This window comes from Salvia splendens, chromosome 6 (genome assembly GCF_004379255.2).
Source record: "Salvia splendens isolate huo1 chromosome 6, SspV2, whole genome shotgun sequence".
In the NCBI taxonomy this organism is placed as follows: domain Eukaryota; kingdom Viridiplantae; phylum Streptophyta; class Magnoliopsida; order Lamiales; family Lamiaceae; genus Salvia; species Salvia splendens.
This window is the reverse complement of record NC_056037.1, coordinates 3,623,791-3,639,955: the sequence shown is the minus strand read 5'-3', so window position 1 is coordinate 3,639,955 and position 16,165 is coordinate 3,623,791. Positions and strand designations below refer to the sequence as shown.

At 37.2% G+C, this 16,165-nt stretch overlaps 2 protein-coding genes across 3 annotated transcripts; both read left to right on the top strand.

Annotated features, from left to right (window-relative positions):
* The first annotated feature begins 609 nt into the window (after nucleotides 1-609).
* On the top strand, nucleotides 610-3,179 carry LOC121806459 (neuroguidin-like). Of its 2 annotated transcripts, none has more exons than XM_042206503.1 (9): nucleotides 610-737; nucleotides 906-1,001; nucleotides 1,097-1,184; nucleotides 1,332-1,511; nucleotides 1,733-1,912; nucleotides 2,029-2,202; nucleotides 2,292-2,446; nucleotides 2,565-2,691; nucleotides 2,929-3,179. In XM_042206503.1, exons 2-9 carry the CDS (start codon nucleotides 955-957, stop codon nucleotides 2,962-2,964), a joined length of 987 nt encoding a protein of 328 aa, XP_042062437.1. In that variant the 5' UTR covers nucleotides 610-737; nucleotides 906-954; the 3' UTR covers nucleotides 2,965-3,179. The 2 variants fall into 2 exon arrangements, with proteins under 2 accessions (XP_042062437.1, XP_042062438.1); XM_042206504.1 differs by having other exon boundaries at nucleotides 870-1,001.
* A 5,359-nt stretch (nucleotides 3,180-8,538) lies between these two features.
* LOC121808492 (protein tas-like) lies at nucleotides 8,539-15,686 on the top strand. Its single transcript, XM_042209019.1, has 8 exons — nucleotides 8,539-8,822; nucleotides 8,978-9,073; nucleotides 9,439-9,522; nucleotides 12,980-13,146; nucleotides 13,894-14,011; nucleotides 14,622-14,757; nucleotides 14,857-15,035; nucleotides 15,272-15,686. Exons 1-8 carry the CDS (start codon nucleotides 8,559-8,561, stop codon nucleotides 15,509-15,511), a joined length of 1,284 nt encoding a protein of 427 aa, XP_042064953.1. The 5' UTR covers nucleotides 8,539-8,558; the 3' UTR covers nucleotides 15,512-15,686.
* The last annotated feature ends 479 nt before the right edge of the window (nucleotides 15,687-16,165 follow it).

The following is a 16,165-nucleotide window of genomic DNA, read 5'->3' as shown; positions in this document are numbered from 1 at the left end:
CATAAAAAAAGAAATGGGAATCAAAGCCTTGAACTACCATTAGAGATCAAAATTAACTCAATTCAAACTATGTATACAATATTTAGTAATTTAGATATAAATATATTTATAAATTATACAACTTGAATATCAAACGTAAATAACTAAATTTATTTATAAATATAAACCTTAAATAATTGCGATATACAGAATACTAAGAATAATAAATTTATACTCCCTCCGTCCCTCTGTAGCTGAGTCGTATTCCTTTTTCGGTTGTCCCACTATAGCTGAGTCATTTCATATTTTGGCAAAAAGCACCAACTTTTCTTCTATCTTACTTTACTCTATTTTACTTTATCCTCTCTTAATCTCTCTGCATTTTTCCTTTTTCTACTTTTTTCTCTCTTCACTTAACTTACTTTTAACACAATTTCTTAAAACCCATGACGAAAAGATATGCATCTACTACAAAGAGACGGAGGGAGTAGTATATAGTACTTAAAAGTTATTTACTTAAATAAAAAAGAATTTAATTTTAAAAACATATAATAAGTCAACAAATTAAAACTTCCCTATGATACTTATATACCCAACATAACGTAACAGAGGTCTAAAATCAAAGTTTGTAAAAAGCCCAAACTAGTTAGTCCAATATTTCCTCAAACCCTACATATCCTTCTCTCTTCCCCTCACCGGCGAAACCGTCGCCGCGGTTGACTCACCGCCTTGCCGCCAGAGTAAATTTATCATAACGAGTAAGTTTTATTTGTACTTTGCTTCGCATAATATTTCTCTTGTTAGTTAATTTAACCAAATTCTGCATTTTAAGTGAATGCAAAGTGTAAATTTATTGAATCCTCTACTTTTTGCTCGTGAATTTTTTATAGGTAAGGTTATTGATTCTCCACTTCTTATATGCTCAGGAAGCCATAGACATTGATAGTTTGTGAAATCAATTGAGCAGCAGAAAGAATGACCGAGGTACTTAGTTCTACGCCTAGCGATGAACGAATTAGTAGGTAAGGTTATCAGTGTTATTTTGGTTATCATTCGATTTTTTTTTTCCTTTTTGTAAAAAAAAAAGACTTACGTTTATATGAAATGAACGGTCCAGAGAATGTCCACAGTTGGTAGCTCTGTTGAAGGAAATGAAGGAAGGTTTGGATAATGTGACGAATAAAATCAAAGTTTTGACTTCTAAGGTGTGTATTGATATCTACTGGATCAGCTGTTATTTGATTTGTTGCGATTTATGTTATGAACTTCTCATCTCTCAAGCCTAATAGTGATGATTATTGGATGATGAAATCGAAGGGTTCCAATGTTCACTTAAACTGTTTTAATTACAGGTGAAAGCAGGAAATTTCCCAACATCAGATGGGATAACCTATCTCGAGGCCAAGCACTTGCTTCTGTTGAACTATTGCCAGTCTCTTGTCTATTTTCTGCTTCGCAAGGCTAAAGGATTATCGATTCAGGGGCATCCAGTTGTGAGAAGTCTTGTTGAGATTAGATTATTCTTGGAGAAGGTATCTCTTTATATCTCCCATCACATTGACTGTAGAAATAGAATGAAAAGAGACGAGAATAAATAGCGAACCAATTACTTAGGGAAGCGCGTGTTAATCTATGCACACATTTGTATATCTAAAATTTGAAGCTTATATGACTTTTAGTGGTGCACTGTGGTTTTCAATTCGATTCAGTTTGTTTAGGGAATCGTTTCCCTTATCTCTTGGTTTTCTTGCAGATTCGCCCAGTAGACAGGAAAATGCAGTACCAAATTCAGAAGCTAACAAATACCGCTACTACAACTGAAGAACCAACTCTTGCTCAGAAGGGAACAGATAAAAGCGAGAAGCAGGAGGACTTGTTAAAATATCGCCCAAATCCAGATTTGCTTATCAGCAAAACCAAAACAACTTCAGAGGTGATTAATACCATAATTCAGCAGCTTTTATTTATTAGTATAATTATTTATTGCCAGTCTTTATGGGTTATCCTCCCATCATTTCCTTTAAAGAATAAAATGAGATTGTTTTACAGGATGGTTCTGGTGTATATCGACCCCCCAAATTCGCCCCAACTGCTATGGAGGAAGATAAGATGTCAAAACAAGAGAAAAACGCTTTGAGGAAAGAAAAACAAATGATGCGACAAGCAAAACAGAGTGCTTATGTTAGAGAGTTAATGGATGATCTTGAGGGAAGACCTGAAGAGGTGAGTTTATGGTAAAACATTAACAATATATACATTTTTTCGTTGTGGGATTATATGTGCTGATATGTGGTTGGTCATGCTGAATGCAGATTAGAGAAAGTGTGGGAGCAGAGAGTAGAGAAGCAAGGAGGTACATTGAAAAGATGGAGGAACGTGCACGACAAGAGGAGGAACTTTTTACTCGTGCACCTATAACCAAGGCTGAGAAACAGAAGATGAAACACCTAACTAAGTCTAGAAATGGGTAAGTTCCTGAGGACCATTGACCAAAGCTGCATTGGATGAGTCATCTGTAATGATAATATTGTTTCCCCTGTGCTATTCTAATCAATCAAGTGCTGCTTTCTTTTTTGTTGTGCCAGGTTGCTTGGTCTCACTGAAAGTTTCTTTGACGAGATAAAAAGTTTACCCCTTGATGGTAGTGCCCCGGAAGAAATGACCAGTTTTAACAATGGTGGCAGCGGAGATAGGAAATTTAAGAGGCGCAAGGTATGGCTCTGTATTCTTATATCTCCACTTAGTTGCCATCCCATGAATTAGCTGAAAATATTCGTATATGGTTTTTTTATGGATCCACCATTCAATTCTAGGCACAGGATCTTGATATCATGAGATTGAAACTGCTGCTTCTCAAAGCAAATCTTATTTTCTTACCTCATTAATATGATTTATTTTGCCAAGAAAATCTCATAACAGAAAGCACTGTGAATGCCTTCTTTTACACAGAAAGCATTGAGTCGGGGAGATATCAGGAGACACTGAGACAAGAAGACATGCTTGAGAATAGGATGGCCTTTGTGCTGTTGTGTTGAAGTTTTGCCAAATATAAGTAGAGATCATTGTGTTGGTCTCCGCCTAATGACATGAGCTTATTTTGTTTGGCCTTGAGATTATATTGTAACATATATATTGATTTTTCTTCTTGACTATGAGATAATGACTAGTGTAACTCACATGAAAGGATCGTTTTGAGTTAACTCACAAGATTTTATACGTTTTTATTTTGTGAATTGAGTGAATAAGGAATAAAGTACTATTTGTTTAAGAACATAAGAGCATCTGCAACAGTGGACGGACGACGTCTGTCCGTCCGTGCCAGCGGCACGGAAGACGTCGTCCGCTGCTGCGCTCGCGCCGCTGGCACGGCGCTGCTCGATGCATCGAGCACGTCCGTGCCAACGAGCAAGTGACATGGTAGCGTGTGATTAGCCAATGACATTTCCGTTGGAAAATCTTTTTTTTATTATTTTTAAGAAAAAAATTGAAAATAATACCAAAAAAATAAAAAATGCCTGTTTTTTTGCTCGTTTTTTTGTATTTTTTTGATTTTTTTATCCCCCCAAAATCATCTATAAATACACACATTCATCATCCATTTTTCACATCAAATCATCTCTCATTCATATTTTTCATACAACATATCTACACTTTCATCTCTCACTCAAAACCTCAAATGGATTTCACCCATCTCATTGCGGAAGCAGAGCGCGAAGAACAAGAATACTACGAACAACATCGTGCCGCTTATGAAGCATATGTCGCAGCGAATACCCCCGCCCCTCCTCCTCAACCAACTAGATCAACTCGCCGCTACATCCATCATGACCGGGAGGGAGCCCACGAAAGGCTCGTTGCCGACCCGCCGCGGTTTCCGGCAGATTACTTTAGGTGCCGTTTTCGCATGTCAAAGCGCTTGTTTATGCGTATTGTCAACACATTGTCCGCCCGGGTTGAATTATTCCAAACAGGTCCAGATGCAGCCGGTCGGCAAAGTATCTCGGCGTTGCAGAAGTGTACGTGTGCCATCCGACAATTCGCTACTGGGCAAAAGGCCGACCTCTTCGACGAGTATTTGCATGTCGGTGAGTCCACTGGAATCCTTTGTCTGAAATTTTTTTGCGAGGGCGTTCATACAGCTTTCGGTGATGAATTCCTTCGGGCACCCACCACCGATGATTGCCAACGGTTGCTTCGTCTTCACGAATCAGTCCATGGCTTTCCCGGAATGCTTGACAACATTGACTGCATGCATTGGAGGTGGAAGAATTATCCGACTGCTTGGAGGGGGCAACACTTAAGCCGCCACAAAGGCGACGGCCCAACACTTATCCTTGAAGCGGTAGCCGACTACCGCCTATGGATTTGACATGCATATTTCGGCGTTGCCGGATCCAACAACGACTTGAGCGTGCTCTATTCTTCACCCCTCTTCAATGATGTGTTGAATGGTGTAGCACCGACGATCGACTTCACCGTCAACGGAAATACATACCACATGGGTTACTATCTCGCCGATGGTATCTACCCAAGGTGGTCGACTTTCTTGAAGACGCTCAGCAACCCGCAAGACCCGAGACGGGTTCTTTTTGCGCAGCGTTAAGAGTCCCCGCGGAAAGACGTCGAAAGAGCCTTTGGGGTCCTTCAAGCCCGATTTAACATTGTGAAGGCCCCGACTCGACTGCGGTACGTGAATAATATCGTCGACATCATGTACACGTGTATTATCTTACACAACATGATTATAGCCGACGAAGGACCGAGGGCGGCTAGCTTCTACGAGGAGGATGAAGCCGAAAGCTCAAGCGCGAGGTCTCCCCTACGCCGAGGTGTGCATACGACGGTGGTTGAGATGATCGAAACAAGGCACACAATGCGCGATACCCGATACCACGCTGAGCTACAAGAAGACCTAATCAAACACATGTGGGTGAAATTAGGCAACGAGTAGTGGGTTTTTTTTATTTTACGAATTTAATTATGTAATTTTTTATTTTTAGGAGTTTAATTATGTAATTTTTAATTTTTAATGTATTTTGCAATATTATTTCGGGTATGTGTAATGTATTTTAATTTTGTGGAAATGTTTTTATTTAAATTGAATAATGGAATGGAGGGACCCTTGTGCTCGTCCTTGCAGAAGAGCACAACTGTGAGTGTTGTGCTTTTGCCTAAGAGCAGGCAGAAAAAGTGGCGCGGGGCCCACAACCGTGCTCGTTGGCAAGAGCACGATTGTGGGTGCTCTAAGAAAAAAAAGTAAAAAAAATAAAATTTTGATAACAAAACATATTACTCCCTTTGTCCCACTATAAGCAATTCTTTTTAATGGGGAATTGATAAAGTAAGAGAGAAGGGAAAATAAAGTAAGAGAGAAGTAGTGTTAGTGAAATGTGGGGTTCATATTATAATTATTATTAGTAAGAGAGAATGGAAAAAGTAAAAAATAAGTTGTTGAAATTTTTCCTTTTTTTAAATATACTCTATTTTTCGTGAACAACCAAAAATGACAAATATGGAGTATATTTTTCGTGGACGGAGGGAGTACTACTTTATTATCTTTTACTTGCCTACTTAATTCTCTCACCATTTAAAATAATAATAGCATTATATTTGCAAACAACTTTATCCTCTTATTAGCTCTAATTTTTTCAAATAGTCTGTTTTTTATTATTCATTTTGTAATATAGATAGAGTTACTTTCATATAAATATAGAGGTGTGTAAGTAACATTTATAAACGTAAGTTAAAACTTTATTTTCTGGAAAAATTTTAATAATTACATTGAGTTATGCTTCAGGCTTTATTTAGGGTTATACTTGTGAAATTAACAATATTTTATTTCTTTCTATATGTTCCAGATCAATTGATATAGAAATATTTTTATATGTATATCACCTATATATTGGATATATTGGGGAGTGATCAATTGCTAACTCACTCTCTAGTTGCTAACTGTAATTAATTTAAGGGGTGAAAAAAAAAACTACAATTAATTTAAGACCATAGGATTTTACAAATCTAGTAGTCCAAAATTTGTCACTTGTAATTTTCGTTTTTGTTAATTAAATCTAAATAGATAAAAAAACACTACCAAATTAGGGGTTTGGATGAAAATGTCAATATAGTATTTTGAAAATATCAACACAATGTTTTGAGAATGTCAACAAATTGCTTTAAGAATGACATTCTACATGCATTATATTGACATGTTTTATATATTATGTTGACATTTGTTGTTGTAAGAAAAAAATGAAAATTTTTAATTTTTTTTCAAATTTTGACATCGGAACATATGCAAATGATATCTCATTAGAATCCTTATGAAATTATCTTTAATTTGATATATTTTGTGCGAAAAAATAATTTAAATCGAGAAAGTTATATGCATTTTAAAGTTATGTGATATTTTTTAAAAGTTAGTTACAACTAATTGGTTGTAAATTGACCTTAATAAGTTTTTTGTTGATCATATTGATATTTCGTGGCTGATGATCTAGGCCCTTAATTTGAATATCTAAGAGCTATTATTTAATTGTAGTTGCAATTAAGTACTATTTTTTTATTAAATTAAAGACAAAATGGCTTGTAAATAAAAACAAACATCCAAACGTATCTTGATAGCAGATTCGCTCGTTGTTATAGATTAAACTTTTTTTAAATTACTCCATATATCTTTAATATTACATGTAAATAAATAATTTATATATAAATATAGGTGTAATAAATAAATGTATAAATTCAAATACTTCATGAAAAAGAATTTAATTTTATAACATATATTGAACAAAATCCAATAAATTAAAAATCTAGATTAGCAGTAGAATTTAGACATAATAATAAATTAATAATAGAACTCAACATCTAAATTAAACTCTATTTATTTAAAAAGGATACATTATAAAATTCTTTACTATTATTCTTTTGAATAGCAAAATTCTTTTCTACTATTATTTAAAATTCAAATATACTAACATTACAATATACTTAAAGCCAAAAATTTAAATTTAAATGATACTATAATTGTACAATATATTTAAAGCCTAAACTAAAGTCCAATATTTACATACATTAATATTTCTCCTCAACCCTAAATAATAAGCTGCCAACCCGCCTCCATTTCTTCTCTCCCTTCCCGCCTAATCGGCGGAACCGCCTCGTCGCCACGCCCTACTTCGCCGGCACTCCTCACCCCCTGTCTCGCCGTCCGCTGCCTGTGAGGTGAGTCGTATGCAGAACCAGACAGCGCCGCTTTCCAAAGCTGCTGAACGTTAGCTGCGTTGCTGCAGCAGGGAAGTTCCGCCTCTGTGCTACCAGCACCGCCCACGACAGCGACCGAGTCGCGCAGGCGCCGGCGGCAAGGCCGCGAGTCAGCCTCTTCCTCTACCACCCTACCTCGCCGGTACTCCCGCCGTCTGCATCCTTCCGCCTGCCTCGGGAATTCAAGATTTGGTTTGATTCAAATTTCTATACCTTCCAATATTCAATTTTTTAAAATTGTTTTATTGTAATATTTTTTTGTGTAGCTTATAATGGTATTTATAAAGATTTCAATCCTAAAATTATTGTCTCTACTTTACTGCACAGCCATCGATATTTGAATTATATTTTGGAACACTTAAAACAAAGAAAGAAAATAAAGTATTATACTTTCCAAAGCTATTACACATCAGCGTAAAAATGTTGGCACTTTAGATTAAAAGATAAGATAGATGTAGAAATTATGCACCTTAAAAAATATGCTAGTGAATATGGTCCAGAGCATTTTATTACGTATTTATTAAATACCTAGTACTTCATAAAACATGCTTCCAATTTCACAGTTTGAATTTTATGTTACAGAAAATTGACGATTAATTCTTTGAAGTCACAAATACAGAAATACTGTATATATTTACTTCCATAGTTGCATCTAGCGTGATATTAGTGTTACCTTGCGCAGTTGCGCATAGTTACTTCATGAGCGCATAGAGATAAAGATATGACTCTAATCCTACTAAACTCTCGATAGAGATAGAGATAATGTCTATTTAAGTAGGGATGATCGATTTGATGAATTATATGAATATTAGTACTATTATTTATTAGGTTGAATTTTGATAATATTCATTCAACCTAATAAATAAGAGTAGTCTTGACTTAATGAATCTTAATCTTTCACCAGAAATGAATTTGGGCAAAGTCAATATTGGGAAATGCGGCAATGGGACTACAACGACACCCATTCAAAAAGTAAAGGGTGCGACAAATAATAACCTAGTAGATGGAGGGCCTAAGCACAATATAGTACTCCCTCCGTTCTTTGTTAATAGAAGCACTTCTTTTCGGCCCGGAATTTAAGAATAGTGTTTTAAATGGATAGTGAAAAAAATAAAGGGAACAAAGTAAGAGAGATGAAGAGAGAATAAAGTAAAAAAAAAGAATTATTTTTTACCAAAAATAAAAATGACTCAAATAACTTAGAACTTCTTAAAATAGAAAATTGACTCTATAAACATGGAACGGAGGGAGTAATAATGTAGAGCACTGGTTCGGATTGCCATGCCCATATAGGCTCAAAGGCAGCTATCGTGAACGCATCCATGGCTTCATCGCTCAACTCCTCCGTAATTCTCGCGTTTCTCCCCGACGCTAGATGTTCCACTTCCGCAGTGACTCGTTTCCCGTTACACCAGGCGCCGCCGTCGGTAGGCGGCAGGAACCTCGCGGTGCTTTGGAGGTGGAAGAGGAAGAAGAAGAGCAGCAGCAGCTTCGTTGTTTTCAGCAAAAAGCAACAGGAGAACTCATTGCAGTACAGAAAGCTCGGGGACTCCGACCTCGTAATCAGCGAAATCACTCTCGGCACTGTGAGTTTTCTCTCGATTTTGATTCGAATTGCTGCGTTTTGAAATCATCCGTAATTTTATGGCAGAATTTTCAGTGACATTGTAATGCCTAGGGTATCTGGAGGTTTTAGTTATTCTAATAGAGTGATGGAATTGTGTGGTTATGCATATTGCAGATGACTTACGGCCAGCAGAACACGGAGAAAGAGGCTCACGGGCAGCTCAGTTACGCGTTTGAGCGTGGAATTAATGTTCTAGACACTGCGGAAATGGTAAAGCTCAATCACACTTCACCAAACCATACGTGCCACTACGAATTAGAATGTGATGAATTCATTATAAATAATCCTACAATGGGATGGCTTTGCTAGTTATATTTGGGTGGAGACTACCAATTTTTCCTGCACATTGAATCAAGCATGTTAAGTCCATCGTTTTTCATTAATTATTTTCAAGTTTTTTGGTCTGGCTGTGATGCTTCGCAACCGAAGTAGCATAAGTTTAAAACAGTCTGTTTTAACAGACGGATTAGGACGGTTCACATTTTGTGCAAAATAGTACCATCTTCTAAGCACATTTTTAGTTTGCCATTTCTGTTTATAAGAGATTCTGTTTCTGTTTTTCTCGCCGTTTTAAGTATCCAATTCCACCGCGAGAAGAGACCCAGGGGAGGACAGACCTGTATATCAGTAGCTGGCTGAAGACTCAACCCCGAGACAAGGTGCGGAGCTATATTAACTCTAGTTTTGTCTTGGACTTTCACTTTCATGCTTGATTGGTATCTTCATTGAGTTTTGGCCATTTTTTCCTTCCTCTTCTCACTGTTGCAAAACCTTGAGACTCAGAAGGATTTAATGTTTTTGATGGTGACCAGCCTTATTTTATGCCCTAATGCAATCCTAGACAATGTATTTAATGGTGACCAGCTTTATTTTATGCCCTAATGCAATCCTACCAAAAGTAATCAATGATAAAACACCTAACTTAATGAGATACCCCAGGTAGAACCTAAATCCAGGCGCAAATAACAAAATCCATAGCTTGATCCTTCTTTCTCCTGCTATACAGGTGATTGTGAGAATTCATATAATTTTCAATTTCGAACTGAATGTGGATCCTTCTGATAAGTCTCGTGAAATGTAACTTGTGGCAGCTCCCAGCTGACTCCAAGTGACCAATATTTAATGTCAATTTGTCATTACCGTGTCACAATGTGTGGTCAGAACATAGTAACTACAAAAATAATAATGTACTTCTTACAACTTCATTGGACCATCTGTCACGCTCGCATTTTCTAAGGATAGAAAATACAGTTGATCGCGATTAGGGGAAGGTTAAAGAAAGGGGAAAAACACAACTCGACCATAGCTCGAAATAATTGGAAATAGCTCAAATAAAATCAGAGTATCATTTCGACAATCATAAATCAAAGGGATACAATATCTCATCAATATATGAACTCAAAAGAAACAACATTTAGCGGAATAATATTATGTATGAAGACATAATATATTCGGAACATTTCATTTACTATCTTCTTCACTTTCATTCTTAACACCCACCACGCTTGTTACAACTCAACCTGCGTCCGTTACAGCTCAACCTGCACATATGGAAAACACAGGCTGGGCTGAGTAACATATGCCAAAACATTTTAATAAAAACAGTTATGTCATGCCGCCATTGAGTGACCTCGGGGTTTTAATTTAGAAAAGGTCCAAGACACTAAAATATTTTTGTAAACACAAACTTTCGACTTATCAAAGTCCTTTTCCATATCATTTCAAAATCACAACCATTTCTTCTTAAGTTATTTAAGAAACTGCTATAGTAGGGACGCACCCATGCTAGGACCCAAATTCAATTACTAACTACTGGCATAGTAGGGTCACTCCCCTCCCTAGCCCATCATCAACATCAACATCAACAACATCCTGTGAAACGAGAATGTGGCCTCAAACTCGATCACTGGACAGGCCGACTCAAAAGACGGCTCACGATCCCCTTTGGTGGACACTAGCCTGAGTAGGGACTCACTCCCTAGTCAAACCCGAATTCGATTTCAATAGGTCTAGTAGGGATACTTCTCTTGCTAAACAAACAGATAGACATTTCTCAAAACAAAAACATAGCATGACATAACCTTTACAAACTCCAATTTTCTCATAAAACGTATTTGAAACACATAATTTTTTTTTCAATGTCGAACATCAAATCACATCATATCCACAAAGTCGAGTAAATCACAACTACTCAAAAAGCTATCACTTTCACAACCAATTCACAATACATAACAATTACTTTCACTTTAAATTTCACTTTAAACACACATCTATCACGTCATCATGGAATAAAATAATAAATTCAACCACACGTAAAATGATGCTCAAACCGAAATATTAAATCGAAAGCTCTTAAAAATACTTTAGTTCGAAAGCCCACCTCGTTCGCTTAAGTCCTTAATTCCTCTTTTCGTTCCATTCTCAAAATGCACATGTGAAGGCACCCATTGATTTAATGTATTCCGGCCCAATCTTCAATTTAATTAATTTGGCCAAAACCAAATTAACTTCAATCCATCTTCTTTTCAAATAGTAGGCCCAAATCTTAAAATTAATTCACATAGCACAAAACATTTAAATATAACAAGGCCCAAAACTTGTTCAACTTTTCTCACCTTACGTGATGAGTGAAGTTTCCAAAATGGGATTTGAAGTCCCCTTCTTGAGCTAGCTCCCCCTCCGTCTGGCTTCTCCCTCTTCTTCATCTCTATCTCTTTCTAATTTCTCAATTACTACTTCACACCACTACTGATATCTCTCTTCTCCCTCCACCTCAGCACCGCCTCCTTTCTCTTCTCCTCAATCATCTCAAAACGCCAAATCAACTTTCATCTCTCTTTAATTCTATCGACATCTCCGATCCAAAATCAAAAGAGAACTCGACGTTGCCCCAGCTCTCTCTCCCTTTTTCTCTGTCCGTAAGCAGGATTCGCAGCGCCGTCGCTCACACGCCGCCGTCTCCTTCATCTCCTCTCTCTCTCGGTCTCACCCAGCCGTTCAGCAGGCTGTAGCAGCGGTGACCTCCAATTCACACCACCGCCGTCCTGCTGCATCTCTCTCTTTCTCGCCGTCTCCCTTCCTTAGTTGGCAGCTCCTCTGTCGGTCAGAACGCAGCCTCGTTGCTGTCACAATTTCACACCGTTATCTCCAACCATCGTCACTCCGTCCAGCCTCATTAGCCGTTGCGAGACTCCGCCTCCGTCATCTCCTCTCTCTCTTCCTTCTCTGATTCAAAACCGTCTCCATAAATTTGGATGTGTGTAACGTGAAATATGTGGAGTAGTGAAACTGATTTGGGAGGTATGCATATATCTACAAACTGCAACCGAAGATTTAGTGGGATTAGACCTGCCCAAGGTTTATCGGACCGGCGGTTAAAACCGAAACCGTAATCGCCGATTACGGTTCCGAACCGAAACCGTGAGAATTTACCTGAACCGAAACCGTCGATTTTTGAATCGTGGTTCGATCAAGTTCAAAAATTTTCGAACCGAAACCGTACTGGAACCGCCGGTTCCGGGCGGTTCCAAACCAGAACCGCAAAAAACCGTTAAACCAAGCCGGAACCGCAAAAAACCGTAAAAAGCCGCCGATTCGGAACAGAAATCGAAACCGGCGGTTTTGGAACCGGAACCGTAACCGCGAAACACCTTCTCGGTTCGGTTCCAGTTCGACAATTTCTAAAACTGGAACCGGCGGTTCCGAACCGTAACCGCCGATTCCGGAACCGTGGGCACCTCTAGGTGAGATTCATTGTGGGATTTAAATAGGGTTTAGGGGTAGAAACAGTCACGCCCGGAAGAAAATAAACATTATTCTCTTTGGGCTGTTTTAGATGATCTGAAATTGGGCTCTTGAATTTGAAACAAAATTATTTGCTAGGCCCATAAGATTGTTATTAGATTTGGACTCTTATCATTTTTAATAGACAAGCCCAACTACAAAAGAAACAAGGATTTAACGAAATAAATCGGCTTGCAAATTCGAGCTCAACTAAAAAAATAGAAAAAGTCGGGATATGAATATAAAGCATTGCATAGTCCTTTATGGTTTTGCAATTATGGAAGAGTTGTGAGACATCACATCACGACATTTCTGTTTCTTCAAATTAACTAGGTTATTCTGGCAACAAAAGTGTGTGGTTACTCAGAGTCAGAGCGATCCAGTTATTTGCGCGACAGTAGAGAGGCTCCGCGAGTTGATGCTGCTAATATCAGGGAAAGTGTGGAGAAAAGTCTTAAACGTCTTAATACCGACTACATCGACTTACTCCAGATTCACTGGTAAGGAGATGTGTTTACTTTAATTTAATTTAATTCAGAAACTATTTTGTTGACTCATAAAAACCCCTGAAGATATTTGGTTTTGCCATCTGATACTAATTATGGACTCCTCAACTAGTAATGCCCACTCGTTGAGAGCAAACCATATCACACGTCAGAGAATGAACAAGAGTTGCAAGCATATATAAAGGCTATGCCCCAACTCCATTAGTATGAGGCCTTTTGGGGAATACCTCAATAGCAAAACCGTGAGGGATTTGCCCAAAGCGGACAATATCATACTAATGTGGAGTTCGGGTGTGCACCACCGATCCCCAACAGTTAGCATTTGTATGTTCAGGTGTTGGTGGTTCATATAATTCTTCTATTGGTAAAAAACAAAATTTATTCTTCTTGTTCGGTGCACTACATTTTAAGTTTATAAAAGAAAGCTTATAAACATCAGATCAAAGTCCATACAGAAGCTGGGTAAATGAAATTTAACTTTGTTTTTAAGATATAGGTTCAACTCTGTATAGGTTTGAGACCTCTGAAAGGAGGTGTTTGTGTGGAGTTGTGCTAGGAAATTTCTGAAGTTTCTACTTGTCTATATATCATTCATTTGCACAAAATATCCTCATTGATAATGATGTAGCTGTAGCCGGTTTAGCTTTTAGAACAATTGAGATAACAATGAAATGGCATCATAGACTCTGCATGCACACACTAAGCCAGATATACTTGCAATTCTGCTCATAAACATTCCAGGCCAGATCGTTATGTTTCATTATTTGGGGGATATCTTTATAATCCTTCAAAGTGGAGGGAAAGTGTACCATTTGCTGAGCAGCTGAGGGGATTCCAACAACTCATTCATGAGGGGAAGGTACACTGTAATGTTTTTGGCATTTGCAATAGTCAAATGTAGAAGGGAACAGGTTGCTTCCTCAAAATTTTGATCTTATTAGCTGAATAATGGTGAACAAATTTATCAGATTCAGGTTATTTTAGTCATTGATGGCATAACTTATTTACTAAGTTTCTTTTCGAAGATATAATCATTCTAATAATATTATGACCTTACTTATCTGGATAGTATGAACAAAGATCTCATATGTCAAGCTCATTATAGGGCCATTTTCTAATACACTTGTTTTGATATTTTTTTATCACTACGTCACAAAAGCATGAAATAAACCTCACCACTATAAGATGATAGCAGATATAAGACCCGTAGCTTGTCAGATTTTGGCTGTATATGTTGCTTCTTGACTCTGTTTTGCCCGATGAGCATGTCTAAGATGCATTATTACATGCTTCCACATATCTCATGTAAAATTTTATCTAGGAGAACATTGCTTATGCTAAAATTACATTGCTTAACTCAAATTCTTTCAAATTAATAAATAAATGGATACTGAATAAGTAGTCAATGTCAGGCAGCTTATTACAGCTACAACATCAATAATGGTTGCCGATTTCCAAAATTTAAACAGGTGAGGTACATTGGCGTTTCCAATGAAACATCATATGGAGTGATGGAGTTTGTTCATGCTGCAAAAGTTGAAGGACTACCAAAAATTGTCAGCATCCAAAATAATTATAGTTTGCTGGTCAGGTGCAAATTCGAAAGTAAGTTATACTTCAGCACACTCAAGATGTCATAATTTTACCATACAGCATTCTGTTTGAAGTCGAGTTAGTAAACTAACATACTGTAGTAACGTGCAGTCGACCTGGTTGAAGTGTGCCATCCCAAAAATTACAACATTGGTTTGCTTGCGTATTGTCCCCTTGCTGGAGGATCATTGAGCGGGAAGTATCTAGACATCAACTCGGAAGCTGCAAAGAAAGGCAGGTTTAACCTATTTCCCGGCTACATGGAAAGATTCAATATGTCTTTTTCTAAGGTAAGCAATGATGCTACTTTATCCGAGCACTGTCATCAAATACTTTATTCCAAGATTATTATTGTCTACTATTATAGGCTAATCCACCACATACTTTCGAATTTCAGTTGTATGATCATCTAATCCAAAAAATACTTACTCTCACGTGTACTTTCAGTCTGTCATTCTAGTTATTCTCAAACGTAATAGAGATGGCATTGATCTTCATCTTACTAATATCGAATATAAATTCCCAGGAAGTTACAATCAAGTACCTCGAGGTGGCAAAGAAACATGGGCTGAGTCTTGTTGAGTTAGCTCTTGCATTTGCACGAGACCGTCCATTTGTAACCAGCTCAATCATAGGCGCCACTACTATGGACCAACTAAGAGAAAATATCGATGCATTTTTTACGACTGAGAGGCCTCTGCCTCCTGAGGTGACACAGGATATTGAATCTGTTTTCAAAAAATTCAGAGATCCTGCAATTGATTAGGTTAGTGAATCCAAACTATAACCCCTTGTGTTTCTCTGAATATTTAATCTCAGATTTTAGTGAAAAAACAATACTGTGATCTAATATTCACTTTCCACATGCATGCATGTCAACTGTTATTTGCTACGATACAATACCTTCAAAATGTGACATGGAGTACTACTTTTTTGTGTTACTTTATTTTTTTTTACGTAATGAGACTTATATACAGGGATACACTTCAAAAATATATAACCAATCTTAAGATATTATACAATCGATGTAAAAGTGTAAATGAAATCTCATTTTTAATCAATACCAATTTATGTGTTACGATCGAATTATAAGACTTCTTTGATTGATTTTGAATCGTGAAAAAAATGTTTACCATTTCTCCAATTGTATAGGAATTTATGTTTCACGGTATTTTTTCGCATTAGTGAATGACAAAGTGTTATTTTCAGTTAATCCAACTGTAGCTGTATAGCATATTTTCGTTTGTCGAAGTAATTAACTACTACTCCCCAATTATGTTTCCTGAATCAGTCTGGTGCATATACGTGATTGTCCTATTGATCTAAAGCCCGTCATTTAAATTTCATGGTCTGACTTTAGTATTTCTCAGTTTTTATTTTCCGTTGTTATAACATTATGAATCTTTTCATGTTTAAATTT